Genomic DNA, 14971 nt, shown 5'->3' on the forward strand with positions numbered 1-14971 from the left:
GAATCGCATTTCAAACCATTTATGAATGCCTTTTAGATCTGATTAGCCATAATCCGTTTCCAGGGATACAATTTGGGTATTAATATTTGCAAAATTAGATTTGGCCTGCCAGTAAGTGCGCAGCCTATATTTTCTAGGGAAGTAGAAGGCTCAAAAGGAAAAGGGCACAAGGGATGGGAAATATGAAAAATGAACAGCGAATGCAGCCTGAGCAAAACTGCTGTTGCATGATTGGTAATTAACGTCTTCCAGTAACCCCACAGCCTCTTACTGATTGTTTCTGTTGATGTGCTGTGACTAAGCTAAAAACAATGGGCCTACTGTATCTCGGCAGCACTGAGACTCCTTCTTGTCTCCTTCCCTCTTTCAACAGAAATCCTGCTGAAGGAGACCAGCTACTTCAAGTCAACACTGAGAGATGAAAGCGTGCATGGGTCGCTGGATTTAAACGGTAGCTAGGTCCACTTGTTGTTTGATTGCATGCAAGTTTCTCAAGAGTTTCTATCAACGCCTTAGGAGAACAAAAACAAAACCTCAGGGTGTTTCACTTAGAGCAAAATAACCGGGTAGAACACAATGGATCAAAGAAGCAGCAATAGGAACGAGTTTGAAGCAAAGAAAGAGGAGGAAAGGAAACAAGCCAGCACTGTTTGAGCCTCTTATGAGGGGACAGACTGCCAAGCCAGCACTGTCTCCTGTGGTAAGCAGCCAGGAGCTACACATCCAGACCTCATTCACTGCTTCTTCATTACACTTCACATTTCTCCTGAGCGACACGGCGCTGTCCTGCCAGCAGGGCATCAGGATGCTAACAAGAGTAGCAGTCTCGCAGCGCTAAACTGTCAGACTCAGTCTCCCACACTGTCCGCTCTCTCATGGCTCAGATACAATGCATTACTGTAAACCACAATACTGACCGTGTTCACATTGAGATGAGGCTTTAGACTAGTCATGGGGATTTCAGCCCGATACCAATTGTATTATTTCACCATTACTGTATCTCGGGTGGAATAATTTAATTCTGATGGCACGAGTACAGCTTTGCTCCAAATGGGTGTTTTTTTTTTTCATCTAGCTTGCTGTTTACCAGCAGAACAAAAAAAAGGAAATACTTCATGCAAAAACTATTTTACAGTAGGTATTAGAGTGGACCATTGTAAAAGAAAATCCGACTCAGTTCAGGCGTCTGAGAATTTTCTTCAAGTTGTTGAGAATGAATATGAAAAAAAAAGCAGACATTAAAGTGCACCTATCATGCTATTTTTAGGCAATAGCATGGGTCTCAGATATATAAAAATATATAAAAAACATGTCTATAAAGTGTTTTGCTCAAAATACCAAACAGATCACCCATTATAGCCATGCCTCATATCCCTCTATTTCACTTCCTGTTTCAAAAGTGCAGATTTTTGGTATTAAGCTTTAAGGAAAAAAAAATGTATAAAAAAGGAGGGGGCTGAGCTCATGCGGGACCCGGCAGCTACTGTCTAAACTAAATACTGCCATGATGAAACGCCATACCATGGATTATCAAGGATTATTTCTGAAACAGTATGGAGCTCAAAGGCTTTCTCTCTTGCCGGTTATACCACAAGGTGAGTTCCTTTTTATTTCCTGCTTCTTCACACACATGCTTTCCAGTACAGGGTAGCTCTGAGTGTTAGCGATGCTAATGTAAACACCGACCATATTACGTCCAAAACAGTCGGGCATTGTTTCTGATAGCAACTTTCTGATAGTGCCGTGGGTCCACATTACCGATTTTACGTCATATCGGACGCAAATCTGGATCAGCTCCGTTGTACCCCCGTTTTTAGAGATGTGGGTACGGAGGAAAAGAGAGAGGGTTTTGTTTTCTGACGCTGTGTGAGTTCCCTGACAAACCGGGGACACATATTTATGTATAAAATACATCAAAAAGTGCATTTTGCATGATAGGTCCCCTTTAAAGTATGTGACTCCCTATATATATATAAACGTAATTGTTTTATAGGCTATCATAGAACTTCAATACCTGTGTCGCCAGAAAGGCCCATGAGAAGTCAAACAATATGTCACTGAATGTGCCTTTGAAAATAACTGACTTCCTGAAGGCAAAACAGAAAAGATGGTTGGTCATTCTGACTGTAGCAAGTACATGAATGGATCAGTCATTTCAGCAAAACCAAATGCCTTTAAACAAAGGTCCATCCTTAAAGTTAGGCCACTAGACATAATGATGCCTCTGGCCTAGACTAAAAGCACACAAATAGAATTATAACTGATTTAGCAGCAACTAACGGGGGGTCATTTACATTTACAGGGAAGAAGTCACGGCACTCCGTGCGAGAGAACAAAAAACAGATTTAAAATACAACTCCACAGAGGGGTATTATGTAACATTGCATAAAAGTTGGGATAAGAGTTGGTTACTCATCATCACAGAATCGCACAGTAAGAAAGAAGGTCTGACAACAGATGAAGAAAGGGCCCTTGATGAGCATTCAAAACCAACAAAGGTGTAAGTTAAACATGTCTTCCTACGTGTAAGAAAGCACGTGAGTCGTGGGGGTGTATTATTATTACTCAATTATTTGCTTTAACTATCATAAAGGTGGGTTATGACTAATGAGAATAGGAGAGGCAGGTTGGTAATGATTGATTAAAACTTGGTCTTTGTAAAGAAGTGTAATTAATCATAGTGCACAACACTCTGTTGGCCAAGGATGAAAAGACTAAAGGAGTTCCTCAAATGGCAGGATGCTATATTCATTGACATTCAGTCGCTTTTTTCTCACATAAACATTGTATGTTAAATAACAGTTATCAAAATAACAATACATATGTGAGCTTTAGAGAGCCAAACAGCAGCAAACATTAAAACATAAGACTACATTTGACAAAAGAGGTGCAATATGAGTGGCAGTGTACCTGATCTGAAGCACTGACCAGGCCTACATGTCGAGTACACAATGATGACATAATGCTAAGGACCCTCTGATAAAAACAGCATCTTCTGGTGTGTCTTGTGATGCTCACCTGGCTCCAATGATGTCTTTCTTCGCCAGATCCATTCCTGCAATGACCTTAACCCGCAGCACTCTCGTTTCATTCTGCGGAAGAAAAATAAATATGGACAAAAACATAAAATGAAATTAATAGAAAAACGATACAATAACCCAAGCTCGTAATTGGCAAAATGGTACCATTCTTCTATCACTTATACTATGTCTCAATAACAATATAGTATGTTTTCTTCTAATTCTCAAAATAAATAAATAGTCCATACAAAATAACCACATGGTAATGCCTATTGTTGTAAACTCCTGTGTAAAATCACAGGAGTTTACAACAATAGTATAAATTAGTATTTTCGCGTTTAATTAAGAATGTGAGGGCAAAATGAACACAAGTTTCAAGTTAAATTATCAAGAAGAAATACATTTTTTAAATGTCCGTATGTTCACGGTATGTAAAGTTCGTTTTAAGTGTGATTTAAAAACAAAAACAAAATATTAAAATCATTTTCCCTTTAAGTATTTCATTACATTTTCCGACAAATTTGAGTTAATCTGTGGTTGCAACATCAACTCAAATAACTTAATTGTGTATCCGGTATAAGATTTCATCATGATACAATTAAATTGAACGGCAATAAATGATTATTTTTGAATTATTGCCAAGCACTATCAACCCACACACATATGTGAACCTGTAAGATAAAGTCAATAACCCTGACCGAGAAATGGAATGAGTTCTGGTACATGACAAAACAGAAGCTATATTGACATGTTTTATAGCAGAACATGATAATATTGTAGTTCATCAGTTTCTATAAATCTAATTCCAAAAGCAACTCCTGCAGAAGAAATTGTATATTGAGATAAACCACTTTAATGCTGTATGGTTGGTTCACAGATTAACAAACTAATTACTTGTCTAGAATTGGGGTCTTAATAGGAGATCTGACACTGACACTGCTTTGTGTGGGTATTCTGAAAAAATATAATTATTTGTACATAAAGCCTTACAGCAAATGTTGTTATAGTTGTATATATTACAAGTGAACTGATTAGTGAAAGGAGAAAAGGAAGGAATGAGGGAGGGGGGGCAGACCCAACTGTTACCTGAGGCCACCATGGTCTTGCAGCATATCTGAATGTTTGCCTGAGAATGAGTTATAAAGATTTAAGAAGTGCAGCATCTTGGGTATATAGGCCATTACAAGTGGAGATCACATGAGGTGATGTAATACCTGCAATACGGTGAATATTAACCAAAAATAGCCAGGGTTGCCATGTGGGGAGTTTTTACTGGCATTCTTCTCCGGTAATGACTGACAGACAGGGAATCAAGAAGCTATTCAAGTGAACCACGTAGAAAAACACAATCACACACTGGCTGGGTTCTTCTACCTAATCCTAAAAGTTAGTTATCAGAACAACAACCCCATAGAACTAAGCATGGAAAAGCAGCGTTTAGCTATTATGCCCCGACAATCTGGAACAAACTACCCGAATCGTGCACGTCCGCTGAAACACTTCCTATTTTCAAAACCAGACTAAAAACATATCTATTTGCCGCTGATTTTAATTGAGCTGTTCATACTCACACTGCAGTATGCCTTTTATTCATGTATTACCTGCTGTGTTGATTTATTTATTTCATTATCTTTGCATGCCTGTTTTTAAATGCCATTTAATAATGTGTTTATGTTGTATTTATTCTTAAATGTCTTTTATTTTTATTTTGTAAAGCACTTTGTCGCGTACTGAAAGGTGCTATATAAATAAAATTGCCTTGCCTTGAGTTTTGGATTATTTAGATATATGGCAGTTTAATATGTAATGCATCAAAGACATTATTTCCATAAATGGGCATAACAACGTCACATGCAAATGTTGCCAGCATCCTGCTATAATAGTGACAGGTTGGTCCATTGTTGACAAACTTAAAGATCTGAGTCACGCCCCTAATTTAGTTTTCTAGAACCATGGATACACATATGAAAGAATGATTGTTAATCATCAATCCTTGCTATTTCTGAATGCATTGGTAATGTGTGATAGGTAGTTGACTGATCTGTCTGTTAGAGAGAGGATTTTATTCATCACTATCGTGCTCCTATATAAAACAACATTGTCATCATCGTATTTACGTGACACTACGTTATTGATGTACATCTGTATGTCTAAGATGACACAGAGTTCATCACTAAAGAAAATATCGACCTCAGTTGACAGGGCAAGACGTAATGTACATGCCTCCGCTTAAAACTCGTTTAGCGGTCAGCTCACCATCAAACAGCTGTGATCACTGACAAAAGGCGGTGTTTAAATCAGACAGAGTGCTTCAGCTTGACTGCAAGTCGTGCAGACAATAATTGAAATACAGGGCATTGTGAGACTGTTAAACTCAGTCGGTTCGATGTCAATTAATAGAATGCAAAGGGGTGCATCTGTTTCTAAAAAGAGTAAACTAGTGGACACGCAGGCATGGAGGCAGGAAACTGACAGCTGCCTGAACATTACTATGGAATGTGGGAGAGGGCTTGTTAGCTTGACTAACGGCTAGCGTTGATGTAAGCTATTTACAGCAGTGAGACACCTACTCATGACTGGTGTCTACATAACAAAGCTTTGTTGAGATTAAGGCTTACCTCATCTTCTGATAGTCCATATATCGGCTCGTAATTCGCAGCCATATAGCCTGCGGTCCACGCTATACACACAAAAACAAGCCGCTTGGCAAAGCTAGCTAGCTAGCCTTGAACAATAAAGTCCCACTTTGCTCTCTCTGCCGTCTGGTGGTGGTCAAGTCCACGGTGAGACCTTGTCCTTGGCACAGCACGGAGAAATGAGGTTGGCAGCCGGATAACGTAATCCTCCCAGTGTGGTCCGTATCCAGGACACAACCTGGAAATAAAAAAAAAACTGTGTCCAAAATGTTTCAACTGAGACAGATCGCTTTTGTCAACTCCGAGCTTATCCCCCGAAACATTTTGACACTTGACTTCCTCCTAACAGCTCAGCCAATAGTGTGCCGAATAGACGTTATTGCTGTCAACATTGACCAATCAGACGGGACGTGAATTCCTCAAACGGCCAATTAAATATGCAGAGGGCGTGGACCTGGAGTGTGTGTGTTTTTTCCCTTTTTTCAGGGTGTGTTAGGCTGTGCCTTGCAAAGTAACTAAGTTTAACATTGTGTTGTTTATTTTTAAATAAAATATATAACGTTGCATTTCCAGCTGACAACTCTGATAATGGTGGTTACGTCCATCTATGGTTACGTCCCTCTGGTCTTTACCACTCAGCCCTGAGCGCGTTCCTGTCAGGGGCGGGTCTTGTGCAAAAAACAGCCAATCAGAAACAAACAGATTAGATAAAACTAGTGATCCCCATCATGAATTTAGGTCGATGAAGAAATTGAAGTTAAGGAGTCAACGTGGCAAATTAAATAAACTCTAGTTTTATGGAGATCAGCATTCATAATATTGTATAAAAATAAGTGACTGAAAATGAGGATGTAAAACTGATTAAAATAGGTTTATATTGAAGTAAGTGTAGCTACTGTATGTTAAATACATCAAAAATATAGATTTATAGTACAAAGACATATCTAATTTCATATACATTTAATCCATAAGGACTATAACAATGATGAACAAACATACTACAGTGAGAAGGTTAATGATTATTGTTCTTGTAATAATTGTGGTTCATGTATTATTATTATTATGTAGCCTACTTATTTGTATGTTGTTGTTTTGTATTGATTGATGTTGATGGGTAAGGCTTTGATTACCACATGGGCCAGTATGTTAATTCATCATTAATTCATGTATTTTATCAATTTGTTTCTTGATTGAGTACAAAAAAAGAGGGTATGAAAGAGTTCCTATTTAAAATTAACATTCAGGCTCAGGTTAAAATCGTACACATTAATTTGAAAGAAAACTATTTGTTTATGCTGTTTTAGTAATACTTGGACATCATCACATGTAAAAGCCTCTTTGTCGTTCATGTATTATTCATTCACAGCTCACTAACATCTAATGTAATGTTGTTTGCTTCTAAAATTACATTGCATGAGTAACACTGGTCCTATGCTGCCGCCTAGATGGCCTACTAATGAAATTGTAGAATACTACATAAACACAGTGGATTTCTTTATCAAAACAGTTCCAGAAAGCACCGCTAGATGTCACTATAGTCGTAATTTCCTATCGTTTCTAACGGTTTGGCTCTGCAGTCTGATAGCAGATGTCCAGTGATTGAGAGAGCTTCTGTCACATGGACACAAAAACAGTGACACATTCCAGTGTAGTGTTTTATTTCTAAGAAGAGGATAGGTTTACGTCAGTCCTTCATCTGTGACTGCAGCTTGTGCCTCAGTCCTATTCTTTTTGCACCAGCCCAGCATCATAAGAGCAGGCACAGGCAAGCAAGCTATCACACCAAAATATCAAAAGCATCCTTTGCCACGTAAACAAAAGGAAAACAATTATAAATTAAAATGGAGCTAAAAATGAAAATGTATTGTGAAATGTTCTACATCCATCACCTGATTCATGTGTTTACTGGCATTCACCATGGCTATGTCACATTATGGGACTTTTAAACCAACGTGAAGAGCAGATGGTCATATTATATAACATTATTGCTCCTAAGTAGAGCTGAAAGGGGGGGGCCAGAGATTTTCTAAGCCACTCTCGGCACAATCATCCACTCAGTCAAAATGCTCTGCAATAATGTAAACAAGCACCAATGGTTGTAACAAGCAAGCTCCTTTAACAAAATCAACATACAAGAGGGTTTTATTTACCACAAATCACTGGTATATTTCAGAAGAAGACTGTTTCACCATAATAAGATATTGAACTCATATTGCTTTTATTATGATAGTAGAAAATCCCTTAGTGTAACTTACTTTAGTACGTGATAACCTTTCATGCAACATTAGACTTCTAATTCAGAGAGATATGTTGTACTTTTGCATCTATATTTATTTGACATTTATAGTTACTTTACAATGTCATGATCTGATCAAATATGAAACATTGTCGAATATTATAGTAATAGTTTATCAAATAATTGCTATTAAATATAATAATGCTATCTAATAATTACTCAATAAAAGCCAAGGATACCTGATATATGTCATGTCTAATATTTTACTTTGAATACTTTGTTCACTTTTATGATAATACTGTGCAGCCTCTTAATTGGTATGGAGACATTTTCAGTATGGTTATTTTACTTTTTGTTTGTTATTCTTCACTACTGTTTGACAGAGACCAATAGGGTTTTCAATATCTGAATGCTTTACTTAACTTAAATAATTATTACATTTTGTAATTTGAATGCCAAGTACACATATACTTTCCATACCGTTACCAGTTTCCAGGAAATTCCATTTTCTCAGTCCCCATCTTGTAAATGAATACAAGTAAAAAAGGAAGCTAGATTCAGGGTCAATAATCATACACTCTAAAGATCCGTAAAAAGGATCTCGGTCTCATTCCTGAGAGAGAGAAGGATGTCAAATACTGCGAACATGTTGCTATTTTTACAGCTCCCAGTAAGCGGAACCTTTGAAATGAAGATACACACTGTTTTTATCAGGTCACTTCGCTATATTTGTCACAAAGTGTTTTACAATCTTTGTTCATACAGAGTGCATAAAGTCACCATGGTAGCAGCATGTATACTGTCCTAGAAGTCAGTGGCGTTTTCTCCTGGAGGCCAAGGGAAGCCAGGCTTCCCCTGTTTTTTCGGATTGTAGTTATAATTTTAATAAATAAATAAAAACACTTCGTTTAGTTTCGGAAATTCTTTGTTGTGTGTTGCTGCTGGCCCGTCTCTCCCCCATTCTCATTGAGTATTTTACAAAGAGTGAAACAGCGCCCCTCTAGATGTTATGGTGAAACAGTAGATTGCACTCTCTGTTGCGAGAGGAGGCCAGCCGAAATTTGCTTCCCTTGGTGAAAAAAAATGGAGGGATTGACCAATCAGATGAGGCTCACGTCATGCCCCTGCCAACCTGTGATTGGTCAGGGCCATGCCAAGGGAAGCCAGAGGCGGCTGGCTTCCCTTGCCTCACAATCCAATCAAATCGCATCAATTTAGTGGTGCAGTGACGCGTCCCAAAAAGCGGAAGTAAGCTGCGCTCGGTTTCCCTCGACAAAAAAGCAATGGGATTTCTCCATAGGATTTTGGAAAATAGCTCGAAAAAAGGTCAGTGGAAAACGAACCTGTTAGGTAAATGCACGTTTTGTTCAGTCGGATAATATCCACATGTCTACCCTACTTTTATAATTTTCGAATCATAAATCTAATCGATAGAAGATAGATAGCGTCACTGCACCACTCTCACCGCCGTTAGAAAGTAGCAAGCAACTGAAGCAAGTACGTAGGACGTATTATTGGCTTCCCCTAATATTTTCCCCACGCCACGCTACTGAAGTGGGTTTGATAGTTTTGCAAAGAAAATCAGGATCCCACAGGATACACACACTCACACTATATAGGCCGACTTACGTAGTTTATTTTGTACTGTGGTGCAAGAGTCGTAAATCTGTTTAAGTAGGCTTGGGGTTCTGTGGTTTAACAAACAATGGGCAACAAGAAACAAAGCACACACTCAGATAGAGAGACGATATTTATTTATTAACGTTTAACAGTAATTCTGTCTGTATCTGAATTACTAGATCCGTCTGGATTACAAATGATACATTAAAATGTTGTTCTGTTTGATTTAAGATCAAAGGTTCCAAAGGGGGGAGTTTCTCACCTAGACAGAATGCATGAGGGTGATCCAGCTCCCATGTGCGAGGTTTTGTGGTCTGATGAGACAAAGATAGAGATTTTTGGCAAAATTAAAAGCGCCATGTGTGGTGCAAACCTAACAATGCCAAGGCCTCAGGAAAACACATCTCTAAGTATGTTGGTGGCAGGTGGGGATGCTTTCCATCAGCAGGGACTGAGCTTGTCAAAATTGAAAAAAAGATTTATGGGGAAAATACAAGGAGATACTGCAAAAAAAAAAACTGCTTCAGTGTGCTTCAAAACTGAAGCTTGGGAGAAAGCTTTTCTCTTAAGTAGGACAATGATTCTAGGCAAAAAGCAATACAGGAGAGTAACACAGCGGTTTATTATGGGGTTAGTTTTGTTTCATAAAGATAAAGCAACACTTTCTCAGAATCAAGCAAAACTAAGAGTTTAAGAGAAAAAAAACTGAGTCAAGCAAAATAAATGTAATTTAAAAAATAAAACTATAAGTTGCAAACAAATCATTTGTGTAATCATGTAAAGTATAAGTATTTTTTCTTTGTTTTAACACATCTTTTTGTTTGCAGTTCGCTTTGCTTCTTTTTCAATGATGAGACTTTTGCTCTCGCTGCAGCTTTCTCATTTGCGCTCCCTCATTTTTTGTTTTCAATTCTGACACAAACGTCCCAGGTAGGCGGGACTTTCAGGGGTGCGGAGTCCTCCAGCGATTGTACAGTGCAGGCAGCTGCGGTGCGGTAGCTCAGCTGAGCGTGGACAGAAGACCCCCAGAAGAACCAGCATTGCAATAATACTACAAGTGAAAATATATGTAAGTATTGATCATTTGGCATGAAGAAAGGCCTGCACCAGCTTCATCCACGCTGGGCGTTGCTGTTATCACTTGCTCAGTGTCATTTCATTTGACCAAATGTCTTTACATATAGCCTATATATAAAGGTCCACCCTCAGCCAGTGTTGCCAACTCCATGGTAAGGAAAGTAGCGATTGGCTGTCCGAAAAGTCGCCAGAAGTCCCTAAATGACGTCATTGTCTAATTTGCATATCATGTAATGGCGGTAAAAAAAACGTTCCACCCCCTTAAAGGAGGATCAAAACTTGAAACCAGAGTAAATCCAGACGACAGTAGATCAGAAATGCATCTATTAGAGAAAGTAGAAATAGTTTTAATAGTTTTTAGTAGAAATCTCCCTTACAATAAAGGCAGTATGCCCGTGTGTCATCTCCAATAAATGGCTTCAACCATCCTTTAAACTCAGGGTTTGATTCCCACTCCTTTCTGTACTTTTGTGAATAGTTTATAGACTGACATGATGACTTGCGTGGATGTTTAGCTTGTCACAGAGGCACACACACAGTGGACGAGGTGATTAAGTGACTGAGGCTGTGTGAGTCAAAGCAAAGCAAAGGCAGTTATTTATTATAGTGTAACAGTGACAAACATTTACATTTTACATTTAAATCCCGCTCATGCGCAATTCATTTGCAGTCTCGACGCGGGAGAGTGTGGCTGTCTCCTCTCTGCTCTGACTGCAGCTGAGCTGCTGCGGGAGGCAACTGTGAGTCTGAGCGCCTGTGAGTACTATGGGAGGGCAGAGGGGCTCACGGCAGCACCTCGTTAACTGTTGAACAATATGTGAGTCTCCAAACACCAGAAAAGTCCCTAATAACACCATTACAAGTCGTTAAATTACTCGTTGGACGCTTTTGACAAAAATAAGTAGCTGGAGGGTTTGGAAAGCCGCCGAATTTAACGGGAAAGTCGCCAAGTTGGCAACACTGAAGTCAAGTCAAGTTATTGCTCAGGTCAAGCAAGTCACAAGTCAAGTCATGCGAAATTCTGATGAATAACCCCAGTTTCCGCATTTAAATTAGTTAAAATATTGTGGTTATGAAAAGTTTTGTTTTATTTTCAACATAAACAGCAATGGAGAGTGGGGCGCTGAAATTAAACAATAAGTTCTAAAAGGGCTCTAAAGTGATAACAGGAGTACAACACAAATATTTTACATCAACATGATAAGCGTCTTGCCCTAGCTCCCCTTCAGCAGGGTCACAGCATTTCTCCTGTCTAAGGTGCTCCCATATGACACTAGTGATGGGCATTTCGATTCCCTTCGGGGACACACATCTTTTGATTCAGTTCACTTTAAAGATTCGTTAACTGATTCGTTCACCGGTTCGCGAACGACTTCTGGTGATTTGCACGTTCGCGAACGATTAGTCTGGCAGGGAGAGGAGAATGTCTCGCTAACGCTGTGTGTGTGTGTTTCACATTAGCGGGACGCTATGGAGCTCAGGTATCCGCCCTCTGAAGCTTTTAGGGCCGACAGGGGGAGGAGAATACAACGCTGTGTGTATTTATCGCTAAGCTAGCGGCTAAGCTAGCGGCTAAGCTAGCTGGACGCTACGGTTCAGGTATCCGTCCTCTGAGGCATTTATGGCGGACAGGTTGAGAAGGATGTCCCGCTCCTGTGTGTGTGTGTGTGTGTGTGTGTGTGTGTGTGTGTGTGTGTGTGTGTGTGTGTGTGTGTGTGTGTGTGTGTGTGTGTGTGTGTGTGTGTAACGGAGCTCAGATTACAGTTTTAATCCTCTGTCAAACTGCATATTTTCTGCCATATTTGATGAGAGATAAAATGATTTTCTGCCACAGGAGTTTGACAGAGAATAACTGAAAAGGTACATTATCGCTCGCACTGGTCCTTTCTCTGTTGCTTGGCTGTACCTCGTGTCCCCTCTGTTCTGATTTAATGTGGTCTTCCCATTTAGTTTTCCTGTTCTGGTTCCGCCGTTTGAGACCCCGTCACTCGGCCCTCCTGTTATTCCTTCACGGAGTTTGACGTCAAGGGTAGATAACCGGCTATCCCCTACTTACGTCCTTTTTTTTTTCCTCGTAAAGGTCTCTGGGGGTGACAAGTGGTGAAAATTTCATAAAAATAAATAAAAAAATTAGGGATTATTAGAACCCGTGGCCTTTGTCTGGCATCTGGCCATTGACTAATTGGGTCTAGGAGTCGAACTTCGAGTCCTACAAAATCGGCGGTTACGTGCAACCCTATCACCACCAATTACGCTATATGTATAGGGCTTTTTTTTAAGTCTCAAATCCTACCGGCTTCTATGATTGTGATGGGTGATTAGGGGTCGTTAGCAAACCCTGATGTCAGGGCAACTGTTGGGCACTAATTAGAAGTTCGGAGACCCTAACCACAACCTCACCGTCACGCGGTTCCAATGCGGCTGCGGTTCGAGAAACTTACCTTTGCTTTGTGCCGTTGATAAGTTTTGACCGTGAGCCTTGCGGGGGGTCTTGATGTAGTACGACCGATAACACAAAGCGTTATACAAGAGATACCGTACAGGTGAGGATTGTCCCTTAACATGAAAATTTTCTGTAAAAGCAAAAGGGGTTTTAATTTCAACTGTCATAATTTGACACATGTAGGGGACCTCCAAATCCGCTATCCTCTTGTGTCAACCCACACATTGTTTAAATTTTGTACATTAATGATTTACCCACTTTAGCCAACATAGGTTATTACTCGTCGTAATTATTATATGGTGTACTGTCCGAGTAACGATGAACATTAAGATGAAGTGATGTTAAGTCTGTCCTCAATTGGACCATAAAAATGAGGTGATGTAAATAAAATCAATGCAAACGTCTAAGACTAATTACTACACTTTATATTTGTTGGGAATTTCGGCTGAAATCAATGTGACTCAGTTTAATCCCTTCCACTGACAGTTCACGGTGTTAGTCCCTCCTTCTATAAACTATCAACAACGAACTTTCTGATTTGTAAAATAGACAGTCTAGAGGATATTTCATATAAGTAATGAGGTGATATTATCAATTAATTTTTGACATATAATAAAACCTGGTAGGGAAAGTGTCTAAAAGATTCCAAATAACTGTATAGATATGTGTTGATGCCACATTCAATACGTTACTTACTTTTTGAACCCAGCGTCCAAAGGAGTTGTCACGTAATGTTCCTGTAGATAGCTATACACTTATGGGAGGTGGTAATTTGACAGTTTAGACGTCGAAAGAATATGATAATGTATGGTTTTCTCGTATTAATTACACATATTATAGTCAAATTTATTCACGAAGTTGTATAATTGTAACGTCCTTTCGTTATATTAATACTGCAATTCGATGAAACATCCGAATTATAAATAGACATCTATCTATGGGGGTTTCGAAAAAAGAATAAACCTTCTTCTGGAATTGGATTTCATCATAAATGTACACAATTATTTTCCAATTAATCTAACAGACAAACGTGTAGGAGTATAATTATTAGAGAAACATGTAGCACGTGATTTGACAAATAACATCTAATTGTCATAGAAGACTAAAAAATATAAAATATAAGGATAGTACCTGGAAGATGAAAGAGGGATACTTTTCATACAATGAGAAATTATAAAACCAAAGTAGGTTTATTGTAATAAGTTGTTTTCATTAAGTTATTACACGAAATTGGTGATCCGCCCGTGTGTTCCATGTGTGTCGTATATATTATTATCGAAACATATAATCACATCCTGTCCCAAGGGTTTGAAACGGAACGGGTTCCTGGGGGTATATCGTTAATAGGAGGACCGCCCTGGGGTGACAACGTTAAAAAAAAAATTTATTACACATTTCACGGAGGGCTACCTGTACGTCACCGCAACGGGTGATGTAAACCCCGAAGACGGCTAGCTTCGACAGTTGACGGCGAAAAAAAACGGACAGGTATCGGGGGTTGACGGGGTAGACTTTGTGTGTGGAGTGTATGCGTCTGGTCAGTTCAGGCAACTCTACTACATCGACTAGATTTTGAACCTTTTTACAGAGAAGTACCAGGAATTGGAAGGCCACGAAACGTTTTATTAATAAAGGAGTTGTTCAACAGAAGGACTTGTATTTAGAACATTACGTGTGCGGTTAAGGACGCTGTAAAAAGATGTAGGCACGAGAGTAGGTCGACGTCTCGCTTTGTAAGTGTATCGAGAGTGAACGAGGTTTTCGACTCCTAATTAAAACAAATGAGAGTCATCGCCGTCGAGCTAAGACTTATCCGAACTTCCGCCAGCACACTAACTTTTGTTTTTTTTATTTTTTCTAACCGTAGTTTCCTGTGTATCTAACTATCAATACGTCCAATAAATTATTGTGGATGGTGTTCATCCGATGATACTTCAAT

At 39.1% G+C, this 14971-nt stretch overlaps 2 protein-coding genes across 2 annotated transcripts in view; one reads left to right on the plus strand and one right to left on the minus strand.

Annotated features, from left to right (window-relative positions):
• Positions 1–5967, minus strand: part of nedd4l (NEDD4 like E3 ubiquitin protein ligase) — a 48473-nt gene extending 42506 nt beyond the window's left edge. The window contains exons 1-2 of the mRNA XM_010774158.1: positions 5639–5967; positions 3019–3092 (exon numbers count right to left, since the gene is read on the minus strand). Of these exons, the coding sequence (XP_010772460.1) occupies positions 3019–3092; positions 5639–5683 (119 nt within the window). The 5' untranslated portion in view covers positions 5684–5967. The remainder of the gene's footprint in view (positions 1–3018; positions 3093–5638) is intronic.
• Positions 5968–9924: 3957 nt separating this feature from the next.
• Positions 9925–14971, plus strand: part of prlra (prolactin receptor a) — a 21491-nt gene continuing 16444 nt past the window's right edge. The window contains exon 1 of the mRNA XM_010774213.1: positions 9925–9937. Within this exon, the coding sequence (XP_010772515.1) occupies positions 9925–9937 (13 nt within the window). The remainder of the gene's footprint in view (positions 9938–14971) is intronic.

This window comes from Notothenia coriiceps, unplaced genomic scaffold (assembly GCF_000735185.1).
Source record: "Notothenia coriiceps isolate Sejong01 unplaced genomic scaffold, NC01 NC01_scaffold00013592, whole genome shotgun sequence".
In the NCBI taxonomy this organism is placed as follows: Eukaryota; Metazoa; Chordata; class Actinopteri; order Perciformes; family Nototheniidae; genus Notothenia; species Notothenia coriiceps.